Source organism: Egretta garzetta, unplaced genomic scaffold, assembly GCF_000687185.1.
Source record: "Egretta garzetta isolate BGI_Z169 unplaced genomic scaffold, ASM68718v1 scaffold434, whole genome shotgun sequence".
NCBI lineage: Eukaryota > Metazoa > Chordata > Aves > Pelecaniformes > Ardeidae > Egretta > Egretta garzetta.
The window spans coordinates 1,100,182-1,114,467 of record NW_009259584.1 but is presented as its reverse complement, the minus strand read 5'-3'; the positions used below and the strand labels follow the sequence as shown (position 1 = coordinate 1,114,467).

Genomic DNA, 14,286 nt, shown 5'->3' with positions numbered 1-14,286 from the left:
ATTGACTGAAATCTTTATAGGATTGGCAGCACCAGGCTTCCGTATATGTTTTTCATTTTGAGGGAGCCCTATTATAAGCAATGCTGTTTTCAAAGCTCTGAGCTTCTTGTTGATTATTTATCTTTAAAGGACTCTAAATTGGATTCTGAGTGAGAATGCAGACTGTTATAGCAGTGATAAAGTAATGAACATGTACTCTTAAAAGATTCTTCTGACTTTTTCTAAAAGGTTAAATTCTGAGTAAATCATAATAAAGCTCAAAGAACTAGAGACAAAAATTAGTTAACGAACTCAATGTAGTTTGCTGGAAGCATTCCTGTTTTCCCAGTTCTCTGAACAGTACCATACATCCAGCCATCATCAATTGGTTGCACATTGACGATATAATCACCATCCCTGAAGGAAACTTCATCTTCATCTTGAGCACTGTAGTCATACATAGCTCTGTATGTTCTCTGTGGAAGGAAAGAAAACAAGGCTGTAAAGTCTCAAGCCTAAACAGAGATAGATTCCTTCTCCGCTTTGCACAAAGAAAATTAAAAGAGCAGGGAAAAGAACAGAGGGAGCAAGGCAGAGAGAGAAATCACAAGTTACCTTTGAAAAGAAACAGTACACCCTCCACCCTGTCAAATATACAGTGAATACATACCCTTTTTCTGAGTACCAAACTAATTATTTTTGTGAGCCTACATTGTCCAAAGTCCTCATACAAACAGATTCAAGCCATTCACTGCCTCTTGAAATATTCCAACTGTTGTTTCATATATTCACTAGCAACAGTTCATTACATCCAGCTATGGCTAGCTGTGCTTCTGCTCCCTATCTGCGTGATTCCCAAATAGCTTCTCCTGTGTCTTCACTACACCACATCCTGGTCATTAACTTTGCCATCTCACTGAATGTCTTTCATTTCATTAGGATTTTACCCCAAATTAATTATTACCTAATAAAAAAAAGATAAACAAGATTTCAAAACTCTGCAAAAATAATTTTTACGAATACTCATTTTTGCATATTCATACAAAAGATTGATCTAAACAGAGCACGAAGTCCTACCATTAGCTAAGCCAAATTTCTCTGCACCTGTGTCCACTGTAAGCCTAGATTTCCATTTTCTTTCTAGAGTATTTATTTCCACTCGTAACCAATAAATTGCTCAAAGTGGATTTTCAAACTCAGAGGGAACAGTCTCCCCTTGTATCTTAACAGCAGAACAAAACTAGCTCATTTTCAAATTCCCAGGAGTACTTCCTTTTCCTTACCCTGTCTCTTGACAGAAGTCAAGAGCAGTTCAAGCACCACTGATAATATTCAATTTCCCTACCAGCAATTTTTGATATGTCATCATATCTAGCTGAATTTTTGTGGTACAATGATTTAAAGAGAAAAAAGGTAAAAACAGTCAACGTTTGAGTTAATGCCTTGCATTATTGTCTGAACCTTTTAAGAGACAGCAAACTTTGTTGTGCTTCCCAGCTGAGGAAAACAACTCTGCATTAGTTCTAGTCTATCTCATATATGTTTTTTTGAGGGGTTTTAATGAAATTATTTTCAGACAAGATGGAGACTCCTCTAGATACAGTGGGTGGGCCACTTGTCACATGTTGGAAATGTGGAATCATCTAATCCAAACACTACAGAGAAACTCATTATTACTGTTCACATGCTAGAAATACACTTTTTGTCTTGATTCTGCCTTTATCACTGGTAGTGCAGCTTAAACACTACAGAGAAATCCACTCCTGGTTAAACACTGGAGACCACTACCTTTTCTGACAAGCCTACTCTGAACTGTACTTGAGTCTTGCTCTCTGCCGTGCCTTGTAATTTTGCTGCCCTACATGCTGTGACCAAGAGCGATTTTTAACCAGGAATATGCAGCTTCTTGATGGTCCCTTAATGTCTTCCAAGTGTTCATGGAAGGTGATGAAAAAAAGCATCATTGTTTATGCAGTACATCAAAGCAACTAATTCTATCATCACCAAAGATTCACAAACTAGAAAACTAACAGTTGGAAGACCCTAAGGAATGGTCTCTGCCTTTGAACCTTGAAACTAACTCAAAAAAAAAAAAAAAAAAAAAAAAACCAGTAAAAAATACGCTATTACAACAAGCTCAGCAGCAGTTAGTCCTTTAAACAATTTATTTCAATAAAAGGTGAATTTAAGAAAAATGTTAGTAAGCCCATATCTTGCATAAAGCAGAGAATAGATTTTCCTCTGAGCCATGCTTATGTCTCCCTTAAATGGGAAAAGACTGGGGGAAGAGATTAAATGTCTTATTAAACTAACATATAATTGGAAAAAAACAGAGAAGTTTTTGCTCACCCAGAGGGATGCTTACTCATCCTTAGAACATCATGGTATAGGACATACTACTGCTGTCTCCTTTAAGGCAGCTTGACTACATCACCGTGGTGGCACAGTTGTGAAGACAAGCTGGTAATTTCAAACTTTAAAAAAATTTATTAGGGCCCTAAATGCTGCTGAGAAACCTAAATTTATGGCCTTAACACCTAATTAGGTGCTAAATGGCTGTCAGGAGAAATCTCCATAATAATCCTGTTAGCATTTAATGCCTAATTATCACTTCAGAGTGTAGACTGGGCTATATAATTGAGAATTACAATGCTTAAAGGACTCAAAGAAGGGATTTTTAAAATGCATTTTAGTGAATTATTCCTCTGTCAGTAGTGAGTTTAGCGAGCACAAGGGGGTATAAGAAAAGGTTGGGGGTTTGTAAAACAGTCAAATACTCACTTATGTCCCACCTTCTCAAAGGTCTAACTTGCAGCTACTGCTTAGACAGAACCGTAAGTCTTGTGCATATGAAGTACTAAAACCCAGCTCTTATATTCCCACCTCCCCAGCCAGATGTGAGCTGACAGATGTGTATTTCCACTTCATCCACCAGTTGACACTTATTCTACGGACTGCTCCTTGCAAGGAGAAGTACCTGTTGCAGCATCCTTCACATAGAACAGCTATCAAGGAAAGCCAATTTTCAACCTATGTTTTGTTTTCCTACCACTTTTAGTTATCTAAAGACATGAGAACACCCTCTGTTATCTTCCAAAGAGGCACACAGCCTTCAGATGTCTGCTATAAAACATTCTGTATTCTGAACAAAAATTTAATTCAGCCCATTTTGCAGAACTGCTCATAGAAAGTGAGAAAAAGTTAAGAATCAGAAAATAACACAATTTATCTAGGAAAAAAACCTACTCAGAGACAGTGATGGGATCATGTTCAAAATCAAATAAACTAGAATTTGAAAATTTAGAAATTGGAAAATTTCTATTTCTCAGTATAGGAAATGGGTTGACATGATTATAAAATCAGCTTTTGGTCTTTTGGGGACCCTGATTTGATAATGGTGCAACAAACCAGCTGAAAGGAGTAGGTTTTACTCCAGCAGCTAACTCTCCAATCATCCCCACCCTGATATAATCCATGGGATCTTAATCACTCTCACGCTGGAGATGTCTTGGCCAAACTCAGGCACTGATGGGTGACTTTGTCACCTTCATTGCTTTTAGCTAAGTCTCAAAACCTGCTTGTGCTTTGAGACCAATATCCAGGCTGGGATTTCTTTCCTCCCATCTCTTACTTTCTTCTCTCATTTCTTTCTTCCCTCTGCCTGGATTAGCCAGACAAGGCTGAATCTCTGGCAGTACTGCTCCAAGCCCAGAACCAAACACGCAAATGAAAGCAATGAACCTAACATTGTATAAGTATTGTTTCAACAGGGAGCCCACCAGGTGAGTCACTGGGAGATAGAGATATCAGGGAAATGGTAGCCATCTACCTGCTCAGATAGTCGCGAACGCTGCTAAGTGCATTTCAAGATTTGTGGGCATCTCTGTTCTCTATCTGCTCGATTTGAAGGCTGCTTTGCTGACTAGGAAATCTCCTGGTAAAGCCCAGGCTTCCAGGTCTCTCACTTTTTGGACTCTGGCCCCTTTGGAAAGCAGCCAGCTCCCAAAGTGCCTTGCTTGCTCCCTTGGAAATTAATGGTTGATTCCAGTATCAGCTGCCTCACCACTGTCACGCAGGGGTCCAAAGAGCTTCCCAGGTCATTGGCTCACCCAAAGATGCAGGTATCTGGATCCCAGGCTTCCCAGCAAGTTACCCTCCTCAGCCCCCAAGCAGCTGAGAAATGGCAAGCCTGAAAGCACCTGAACCACCCAGAATGCCACGATCTTTACCATATAAAATGCCATGGAGTTTCAGTCTTAAAGAAAAATCCAAGTTTCAGCTAATCTTGAAAACAGTTTTTTCAACTCAGCAAGCTCTAAGTTTCGTTCCTAATTAAATACTACTTCATCGCTAAAAAAGGTGACAGAGGTAGTAAACATACATCCATTCAAAATAGTTTAAAATTCAAAATTACAAGTCAATATTTTTAAGGTAAAAGCTGACTGGATCTAAACTGTGAAATCTCTAGGCAGATAAAAAAAAAATACAATAACTATTAAAACTGAACTTATATATAAAGAGTTCAAGAGGAAAAAAAAGCTCAGTTTCCTAAAAACCTATATAGGTTTTTAAAACTCATTCAGCTCTGCTTCCATGACCAGTTACTTTTAAAATGAAAATTGACTCCAGCTTTAGATTCCTACCCACCACAGTTACGAACTTTGTGACTGTGGCCATGGTTTCACGATTAAGCTTCTTCTCAGTTACCCAGCACAAGTGGGAACAGTCATGCAGACTGTCCCATTGCATTAAGGGCACACCAGTATGGAGTTTGAGCTAACCTTATACAAGCAGAGGCAACTAATGGGGATAGGCACAAAACCAGAAAGTCAAAAAATTTTAAACAAATATAAACCAACAGAGTGATCTTAAGAAATCAATGGTTTTCATCTAGTGCTAGGAGCCTGAATTCGTCACAGAGCATAACATCAAAGCTCAGCCTGTGAAATACTGTCCAAGCATTTACTATTTGTTTTAGCAGGTAGAAGATTCAGTTTTTTCTCTGCCTTCTGGAGATCATAAATGATTTTTTTTAATGCATTCTGACACAAAAGTTCTTCCCACTGCCCTCAGTCACTTAATCTTTTTTATACATGAGGACTATTACTTACATTTAGGACTAGGACAGTCAAATAGTCCAACTATGCAATTCAAGAGGACCAATTCACTTGTATTTAAGAGATTTCACAACAGCTGATGATGTTGCTCACCAAATAAAATCATTCTTTAAATCCAATACTCACCAGACCTGCTGAATGAGGCTGTGAATGCATGGACCTCATGGATGACATACTGGTCTGGTGCATGTATCCATATCCTTGGGACTGGCTTTGCTGATATGCCCCAGGGAGAACAGGGGCTGTGTGTTAAAGAAATACAGACACATTAATTAAGTTTTTTAAAAAGGCGTTATCTAGCATTTTGTAGAAACTGTAGATTATTTGCACTGTAAATAACAATTCATCAGTATGAAACAGTTCAGAATGATTTTTATATACAACAGAAGGGTTTTCATAGATTGAATTACACATAAATGTAGCCAAAGCTATAGCAATATATCCACAAATACAATCAAGGTTAGTTGAAAGGAAAAGCTTAATGTACCTTAAGAATTCTGACCATAAAAAAGTGTATGAAACCTTGAGACACCACTAACTCAGTTTTGATACCGCCACAGGTGACACACTAAACATCACGTGCCATAAACTGCCATTTTTTTAAGGAAAGATTGATGAAAAAAGCTATATACTAATACAGTTTTAAAATGTTTCAGTAGAAATTCTCTGCAAATAATTCTCAACTCTTTTCAAACTAACTCTTATTTATTGGGCTATGAACAAAGGATGTGATTCACAGAAAGAGACAAATGTAAAAAAGTGAGTCCACAATTGGGTTTCTTCGTTTATTCTGATTCCATCAACATTCTTAGCCAAACACAGAGACATCAATGGTTACTGAAATCTTTCCAAGTCCACCTCTTTCAGTACCTTTCTCTTACCACACAATTATTCCATCTCTTTCACAATTCTACTATTTTAACAATTACGTAGGCTAATCATTAATATGTTGACTTTTACTGCATCAAGAGTTGTTGAACAAGTTATGTATTGGGTTTGTGTGGCAAGGTTTTGGTAGTGGGGGGGGGAAGGGGGTGCTACAGGGGTGGCTTCTGTGAGAAGCTTCCCCCATGTCTGACAGAGCCAATGCCAGCCGGCTCCGTACTCACTGCTGGCCAAGGCCAAGCCCAAGCCCATCAGTGATGGTGGTAGCACCTCTGGGATAACATAGTTAAGAAGGGAAAAACCCTGCTGCAGAACAGTAGCTGGAGAGAGAGAAGTGAGAGGATGTGAGAGGAGCAGCCCTGCAGACTCCCAGGCCAGTGCAGCAGGAGGTGCTCCAGGCGCCGGTGCAGAGATTCCGCTGCAGCCCCTGGTGCAGCCCCTGGTGGGGCAGGCTGTGCCTCTGCAGCCCATAGAGGCCCACGAGAGAAGAGCCCAGGCTGGAGCAGGTTTGCTGGCAAGGCTGGTGACCCCATGGGGGACCCATGCTGGAGCAGTCTGATCCTGAAGGACTGCACCCCACAGAAAGGATGGACCCACATTGGAGCAGTTCTTGAAGAACTGCAGTTTGTGGGAAGGATCCATGCTGGAGAAGTTCATGGAGGACTGAGTCTCTCATGGGAGGGACCCCAGGCTGGAGCAGGGGCAGAGCATGAGGAGTCCTCCCCCTGAGAAGGAAGGAGCGGGAGAAACAGTGTGTGATGAACTAACAGCAACCCCCATTCCCCGTCCCCCTGTGCCACTCAGGGGGAGGATGGAGAGAAATCAGGAGTAAAGTTAGGGCCTGGGAAGAAGGGAGGGGTGGGGGGAAAGTGTTTTAAGATTCAGGGCGGTGGGGTTTATTCTCTCCTACTCTGATTTGAATTTTGGTAATAAATTAAACTAATTTTCCCAAGTCAAGTCTGTTTTGCCCATGACCATAACTGGCAAATGATCTCTCCCTTTCGTTATATTGTCTCTCTCCCCTGTCCTGCTGAAGAGGGGAGTGATAGAGCGGCTTTGGTGGGCACCTGGCATCCAGCCAAGGTTAACCCGTCACAAGTTAATACAATCAACAAGGACTCCCTACCTCTACTGCCTACTAGGAAAGCATTTGTAAACCTTCCATAGCTGTTCAAACACACTACTTTGGCAACAGACTGAATCAGAATGTGTTAAAAAATGTGTTTGATCAAAAATCCGTGAGAAAGAAGCACAGCACAAGTGACTATCCACTATTTTCCCACAAGCCCGAGAAGCATTTTTAAAGTAAAATTAAGAGACTGAAGTGCTTTTCAAAATCTAACGATTAAAAGTTTAGTCACCGCCTATCTGTGCATGTTTTGCAAGACTCTCGCACATTCTGAGAATAAAGATTTCTGGCTTGTATGGAGGTTATTAGCCCATCTCTCACTGTCATTTATCAGAATTTTACTAGTTCAACTGGAAATACATTTAGCTACACTGAAAAGAAAATGCATTTCTGTTGATAATTCTTCAAGCGGTCCATTTAGCCAGTATTCTGTCTGACAAAAGCCATCTTTTGCTTACAGGAGATGGAGCCCATGCAGCCCACAAGTCAAAAAATCTTCAAACATGGAGTCAATCAGCAGTCTGATACTTTCTGAGATACATCTCATGGGCTTCCTAGGAAGTGAAGAACCACTTCCGGAACAGCCATCACACAGAGATTCAAAAAGGAGCAAAGCTAATGTAAGATTTAATGGGGTTCACAATGTCTGGAAGAACCCAGGGCTTGTAAAATGAAAAGATGCAGGAGAAGCAGTAAGCAACTATTAAAAAAATAAAATATATAAGTAGTATTCATATTTACCGTAATAATAATCTGTCCTTCTCTGCTTCTTGAGTGATCAGGACAATAATTGTGTGTGAAAAAGGATTACTGAGAAAATGTTTGCTGAACAATTTCAGAAAGAAAGGTCAACCTTGTGCTGTCAGCAAGGTGTTTTACCTATCCTGCTTCCCCAACAACATCACTGATTTCAACGTTTTTTCTTAAAACATCTATTTAGTTTTAGTTAGCATATTTAAATGTACCAAGTGTGTAATTACAATTTGGGATGTTATTTTTTGCTCAACTATACCTGTAAAGATAAGTAAGGCTGTATATTTAACTAGGGGTTTTCTGATTTAGAAAACATGTTTCAAACTATTGTAATGAATAGATTGCTTTGTTAAGTGAGTGAAATTAAAGCGATACACAGTCAGATGCAACACTGGAACATGATGAATAATGGATGTTTTAGAAGTGCCAAGTTCATTCTAATGACATATGAGTACAAAGACATTTTTAAAGCAGTTTAATCATCAGAGAATTGCTGCTTGTTAACACGTTCACAGCATTATCATGCATTAAGTGAATAGTCCTAAGTAGTTCATCAAATAATTTATGTTTCAGTGTTGTTACAAGCTATTCCTACATGACCAGATGTAGCCCTTCATGAGAAAATAGAGAAAAACATAATTTAATCAAAGGTTCTGCGATCAAGCTGGAATGAATATATTTTGCCTAATTCACCACCAGCATAAACGTAGGTCAGTCCACAGAAGCAAATGGAGTCTCATCTCCTCATACCAGTAGTAAATTGGTCATGTGGGTTGAAATCCAAGCACAGCTTGAACTTTTTAACTTAACAGCAAGTAGTATCTTAAGGCCATGGGCGGCTGATCAGTCACCCCCCTGCCTGCTCTGCCGTGACAAAGGGCTGGTAGCTTCTCCCTGGTAGGAGGAGTCACCCTGAGAGTCCCTTTCTTCTTCCTAAGAGAATTGAAGACGCTTGTAGAAACTTTTTACGCTTGATTCCCTCTCCCCAAACCAGATCTTTCTCAATTCCTACGAATCACCCCTTGCCAGTGTAAGGCCGCAAGCCTACTGACGGTCAGCATCATTATAGCCTCCAAATCGATGGGCTTATTTTGGCAAGGATAACCCATACCTCCCGCCTCTGCAACAACTGTCAGCAGCAGGTCTGAGACGTGCTTTCCTCTTTTGCAATCAGCTTCTCACAAGCCGAGAGAATTCTGTCAAGCTGTCTCAGCAAACCTGTTTGCTAATTTACCTGCAACGATGGAAACTGCAAGCCCAGGGAAATAAAGTATTTCTTCCAAAGCAGAAGAAATTTTGGAAAGCATTAGAAGCTGAAGTATTAGAAAAAGATTCTATACAAACAAAAAGAAGGAATTTCTAGGATTAGCTTTGCTAATTATCTTCCAGTCATTTATTTAGGTATCATATATATAAGCGTATATATCAGTACACATCAGCGTTGAAGACATTTGATTGAGTAATTTCACCCTTTTTTCCATTAAAAGAATACTATAGTAGGGCTGCAAAAAACAATCAATAGTTTTTAACGTTTTTTTAGAAAAAATAGTTAAGAAATCTCCAGATGGTTGCTATTTGGAAGATAATTTGGGAATCACATAGATAAGCAGATGAGTGAAGAGACAACAGATCTGAGCTGTGTTTCTGGTGACACACAGATAATTCAAGGTGAGATTAAATGATGCAGAAAAAGAGTTTGACTTTTCTTCATCATCATCACCCACAGTTAACTGCAATCTTTTGGCTCAGACCAAAATATCAAGTTCTATAACATCATTGACTGCAGCAGCAGCAAAAGCAGTGGGTTTAGTTAACCTAAGGGAACAATAAAACACAGTGGTGGAACATGAAATTCATTTAGCTGAAGCCAGATTTATTGCTGAGGGAGCTGAGGGCTGACCATTGCTCCCAGAAGTACAGGTGGATGTTTTTTCTTGTTGCATTAAGACTTTACCAGGTACATTTTGATGTATCAAAACTTACTTTTTTTTCTTGTCACACTTACCAAGCAAGCCAGATATTCATTTTAAATTATCTACTTGAAGGAATTTATCATATTTCTCTTACTATATCTTTATAGGCATTCCCCAGAGAAAAGAAAGAAAAAAATGAATGAACATGACAAAAGGCAAACAGAGAAGAAGCCTCCAACAAAAAGAAGAAGCTGAAAGAATGATAGCAGGTATCAGCTTGCTGCAGCAGACAACAGGGTCTGCAGAGTATGTACCAATCAGGACATGCTTTGAGAAAGACTGGGAAAGAAAAATGTCGGACTGGGGAAACAGGAAAGGAATAATTAAGAGAGTGTTGTATAACTACAAGGTTAAAAAAGTTTATGCTGAAAAAAAAAAAGTCATTTAAAGGGTAGGTTCCAAGAGATAATATTTTATCATAACCATAAAATCTCTTTCATTCTCTTGTACATCAGAACCTCAATAATCCATGGTAAAACAACATATCCCCACTGCTAACTACTGCTTTTTTACCGGTTATTACAATACATGCCTTTTGCTGGACTAGATATAAAGTAATAACCACTTCATTTACTCATCATCACTACTAGGCTACTAAGACTTCAGAGAACTCACAAAGAATATTGCAACATTTTGTAATAACAACCATAAAATTAGAGAGCAGGAAGTAAAAAGAAAAACAATTATTATTATGTGCTTAATTCCAGTGTCTGCAAGATGATGATCATGCTGTAGATTTTCTGAGGAGCACAAAAGTTGCAACAGAGCCAGAAACATACATCTTAGTGTTGCTGACACTATGACTAGCTCCCCCAAAATAGATGAAGCTGTTTATGGGAACCATGTTGCTCCACATATATTGAAGTCTTTCCCCTGTTTTGCCATTCTGCTGCCTTATTTTCCACAGGCTACAACACCCAGAGCAGCCCTCGTGGTCTTAGAAAATCTCTCCCACAGCGTTCAGTTCCTTCTTTCTTTTGCCATTCCCTTAGAAATTGCTCAGCTATGTCCCGTGCAGCAGAAACACTGTCAAAGTAGCAACGCAATCACATGTGGGGAAGTGTAGGTCTAGAGTATGCTTCTGGGGTACTTGGGTACGCTCCACATGTTGTTCATGTGGATGGGTCACTGCCCGAAATGCACAACCCCCTTGACCACTTCCCAGTCCAAGTTACAAGACTACATAGCTAAGGAGATACAGCCTTAGGGTAAACTATTATTGCTGCATCGGAAATGGGTGGATAATAACAACTGATACCTTTTTAAAGCCTTCTCCAGAAAGTGTCACAGTGGTAACTTTGGTTACAACTCTGGCTCGGTACCTTATTTTTTGGTTTTTTATCACTTTCCCCAGGTGTTGGCCCATCATCAAAATATTTAAAGAGTTGTGGATTAAAATTTGTATTACTAAACACATCCTTGAACAAAGTGGTACTTTATCATCACTTACCAAGACTGGCATACTTGAATACTATCAACAGTTTTCACCTCTTTCCTGAATCTAACTGAATTCAGGGTTTCTAATAACAAAATTAGGTGCAGTAATGCACCTGACATCACCCAGGGTCTGATTCAGCTATCCTTATGTGCTGAACTAGTACTTCCCCTCCAGGAGCTGTCTCATCAAGATCTGCAACAAGACTTTTGATTAAAAGGTACTAATCAACCTGAGTAAGGACAGGAAAAATGAATGCCAAACAGATCTGGGAAAACAAAAAAAAAAAAGTAGACTACTCAAAAAGAACATTTGTTTATATATGTATTTAAAGGTATATTTTAAATATATTTACATACAAAATATGTAAAAGTATTCTATGTAAGTTACAGACACAGTTTCAAAGACCCTGAATTCAAAGAAAGGAAACAAAGTGAAAACCAAGAGAAAATAGAGTACAAAGGAACACATACAAAAAAAAAAAGAAGGGTCATGATAAAACAATTAAGGTTGGAAGAGACCTCTAGAGGTAACATAGTTTATCTCCCTTTTAAAATCAGGGCCAAATTTGCAGTTAGGTCAGGTTGCTTAGGGCCTTGTCCAGTCAATTTTGAGTTCAGGATGGAGATTTCAGTACACTTCTTCAGGCAACCACACATCCTCTAATTCCTCCTGTGTATTTCCCATGCTGTGTATATTCCTGTTTAAGCTCCTGAGACGAGCTCAGCCCAGCATTGTGTTAACCACAGAAGTACCCTGAGAAACAGTTCTAAGGAGAGATTTGAAGAACACGAACACATTTATTTTGCAGAATTTTATATCCTGCCCAAGCACGAAAAACAGGATAAAGGGAACATAACCACGGACAACCAACAATTTAATTAGATGTTTAAAGAAGGTCTATCACAGACTAATCAGAAACAAGATTCTTGATACTTTGGCAGCAAGTAAGGCAGGATAGATACAATGAGGATAGGATACGAAAGACAAAAAGATAAGAAAAGTGGCTTGATTGCTATGACAGATGAGCTTTTAGCAGGTTTTTAAAGATGATGTGCTAAACATAATTCTCTGCTAAAGTGAAGAGTTTCAGAAGAACTCAGCAAAGATGATGTGCTAAACATAATTCTCTGCTAAAGAGTTTCAGAAGAACTCAGCAGGAGTCATGAGGTGATACCTCTCAAAGAGGCTAGACGCAGTCCATCCCTGATTTCCCACTGCATATCTGAGGCTGATGCTCCACAAGTTGACTGAGGCAATCTAACACTCCTACCACCCTTTCTCTTCCTCTCAGCTGGGTTGTTTTTCTGCTGGCCTGGTGAGCCAAGTCAGCTCAGCAAGGGATCAGACCAGCGACAGATGCAGTGCAAGGAAGGAAGCAGGACCAGGTACCCAAGGTCACAGGCAGCAGAAGGCAGCAAACTGTTAGATCAGCTCAGCTGTCCCAAGGTAAGTCCCCCCAAGCTCTTCACTCCTGTGCAAGCTCCCTCTGAGTTCAAACTACAAGAGCCAAGCCTCTCACAGATGCCCCAGCATCCAGCTCCAAACAATGCATCCCATGTAATGCAGAACGCTCCTGTGTGCTAGCATGTCGCATGCACTGCTCAACTACTTCTATCCTAGGTCTCCAGAGTATTTGAAAAAGTCTTAGTGGAAGTTTAAATGTTAAGCCTAATGCAGCCAGCAAGAGCTGTTTAAAACAGGTATTGGAGAACTGAAAGACTTTAATGAATGTGAAAGGACTGCCCAGTGATAGATGGTGAAGAGGCTGAGATGAGGTACCGAACTTTGCAGCATCCCCATGGTACAGAGCAAGGGGATAGTCTCTAACGACATGATAAAAAAGCAGTCACAGGAGTATAGAGAACAAACAGAAGAGTACAGGTATGTTAGGTACAGGTAACATTAGGGAAAACTCAGTAATAATTTTCCAGTGCAGAAATGATTGCCGGGAATGCTCCTGTCCCAAAAAGAAAAAAAATCTCAAAGGTTAATGCAAAAAGAAATTTTAAAAATCAGGTAAAGAAACAATTTTATGCCAATCATTTCAAAAGATATAAGTTTAACTTTTATAATTTTCAATGTTTATTATAATTTATGTGACTCTTCAAAATCAAACATCTTTCAGCATAAAGCTGGATTCCTTGTTTCAAAAATGTCAAGCTATAACTTTAACAATCTCAAAACTGAATAAAATGGGGAGGTGTGGCATTGAGACATTAATCACAAGTGATCCATGCCTATAAAGAAGTTTGGCATTCAACTGCTATCTTCTCGCGAACAATATTGAAAAATTCCCAGCCATCTCTAAAGTTAAATTGCTCACCATTAACTTTTCAAATAAGCTAGAAAATGGAAACACATACTCTAAACTGACTATAACTCTTATCTATTATAGAGTTTTATTATTTTCTAGTCAGAAAGAATAGCACAGCACAGTCAAATTTACTGGGAAGAGGTCAGACTGCATAAGCATATAAAAAGCACTAACCTGAAGACTGCAGATGGTGAGACCTGATACAGAACAGTGCTGTTTTTAGAACAGTAGAAAACAACACGGTAAGGCATCTTGGCATTTTTTCTTGTAACAGTAACTTTCCCTTCATTCTTTTCTTTCTTTTTTTTTTTTTTTTTGTTTTTCCCCTCTTTTTCTTGCCCTTTATTCAGCAGTTAGGCTGCTTTCACGGACGTCTGAGCTACCAGGCTTGCCGCTCTCAGTGGTGCTGTCAGAAGCAGCAGTTTGTCTGCACACTATCCATTACAGGAGTCAGTATTAGTTAGTAAATTGGAATATCAAGCCCAGATATAATTAGGTTGTTGAAATAACAACCTGAAAGTATGGCCTAATTCACACAGGGTGCTAATAAATATCTGCCATGCTCACTGACCTCATTAGAAATGAAGCTCTGAACTACTTGGAGTCACTGGCAAATTCAGAACGTTACAAGCATAGGAAGTTTCCATAACCTAAATTATAAAGATATAAGAAATAAACCACGCAATCGTCAAATACTT

At 39.3% G+C, this 14,286-nt stretch overlaps 1 protein-coding gene across 3 annotated transcripts in view; it reads right to left on the bottom strand.

Annotated features, from left to right (window-relative positions):
• Window positions 1-278: 278 nt before the first annotated feature.
• NEBL (nebulette) overlaps window positions 279-14,286 on the bottom strand; it is a 266,173-nt gene continuing 252,165 nt past the window's right edge. For all 3 annotated transcript variants that reach the window (XM_035893257.1, XM_035893256.1, XM_035893255.1), the window contains 2 exons: window positions 5,223-5,338; window positions 279-455 (listed from right to left, as the gene is read on the bottom strand). In XM_035893257.1, coding sequence (XP_035749150.1) covers window positions 279-455; window positions 5,223-5,338 — 293 coding nt within the window. The remainder of the gene's footprint in view (window positions 456-5,222; window positions 5,339-14,286) is intronic.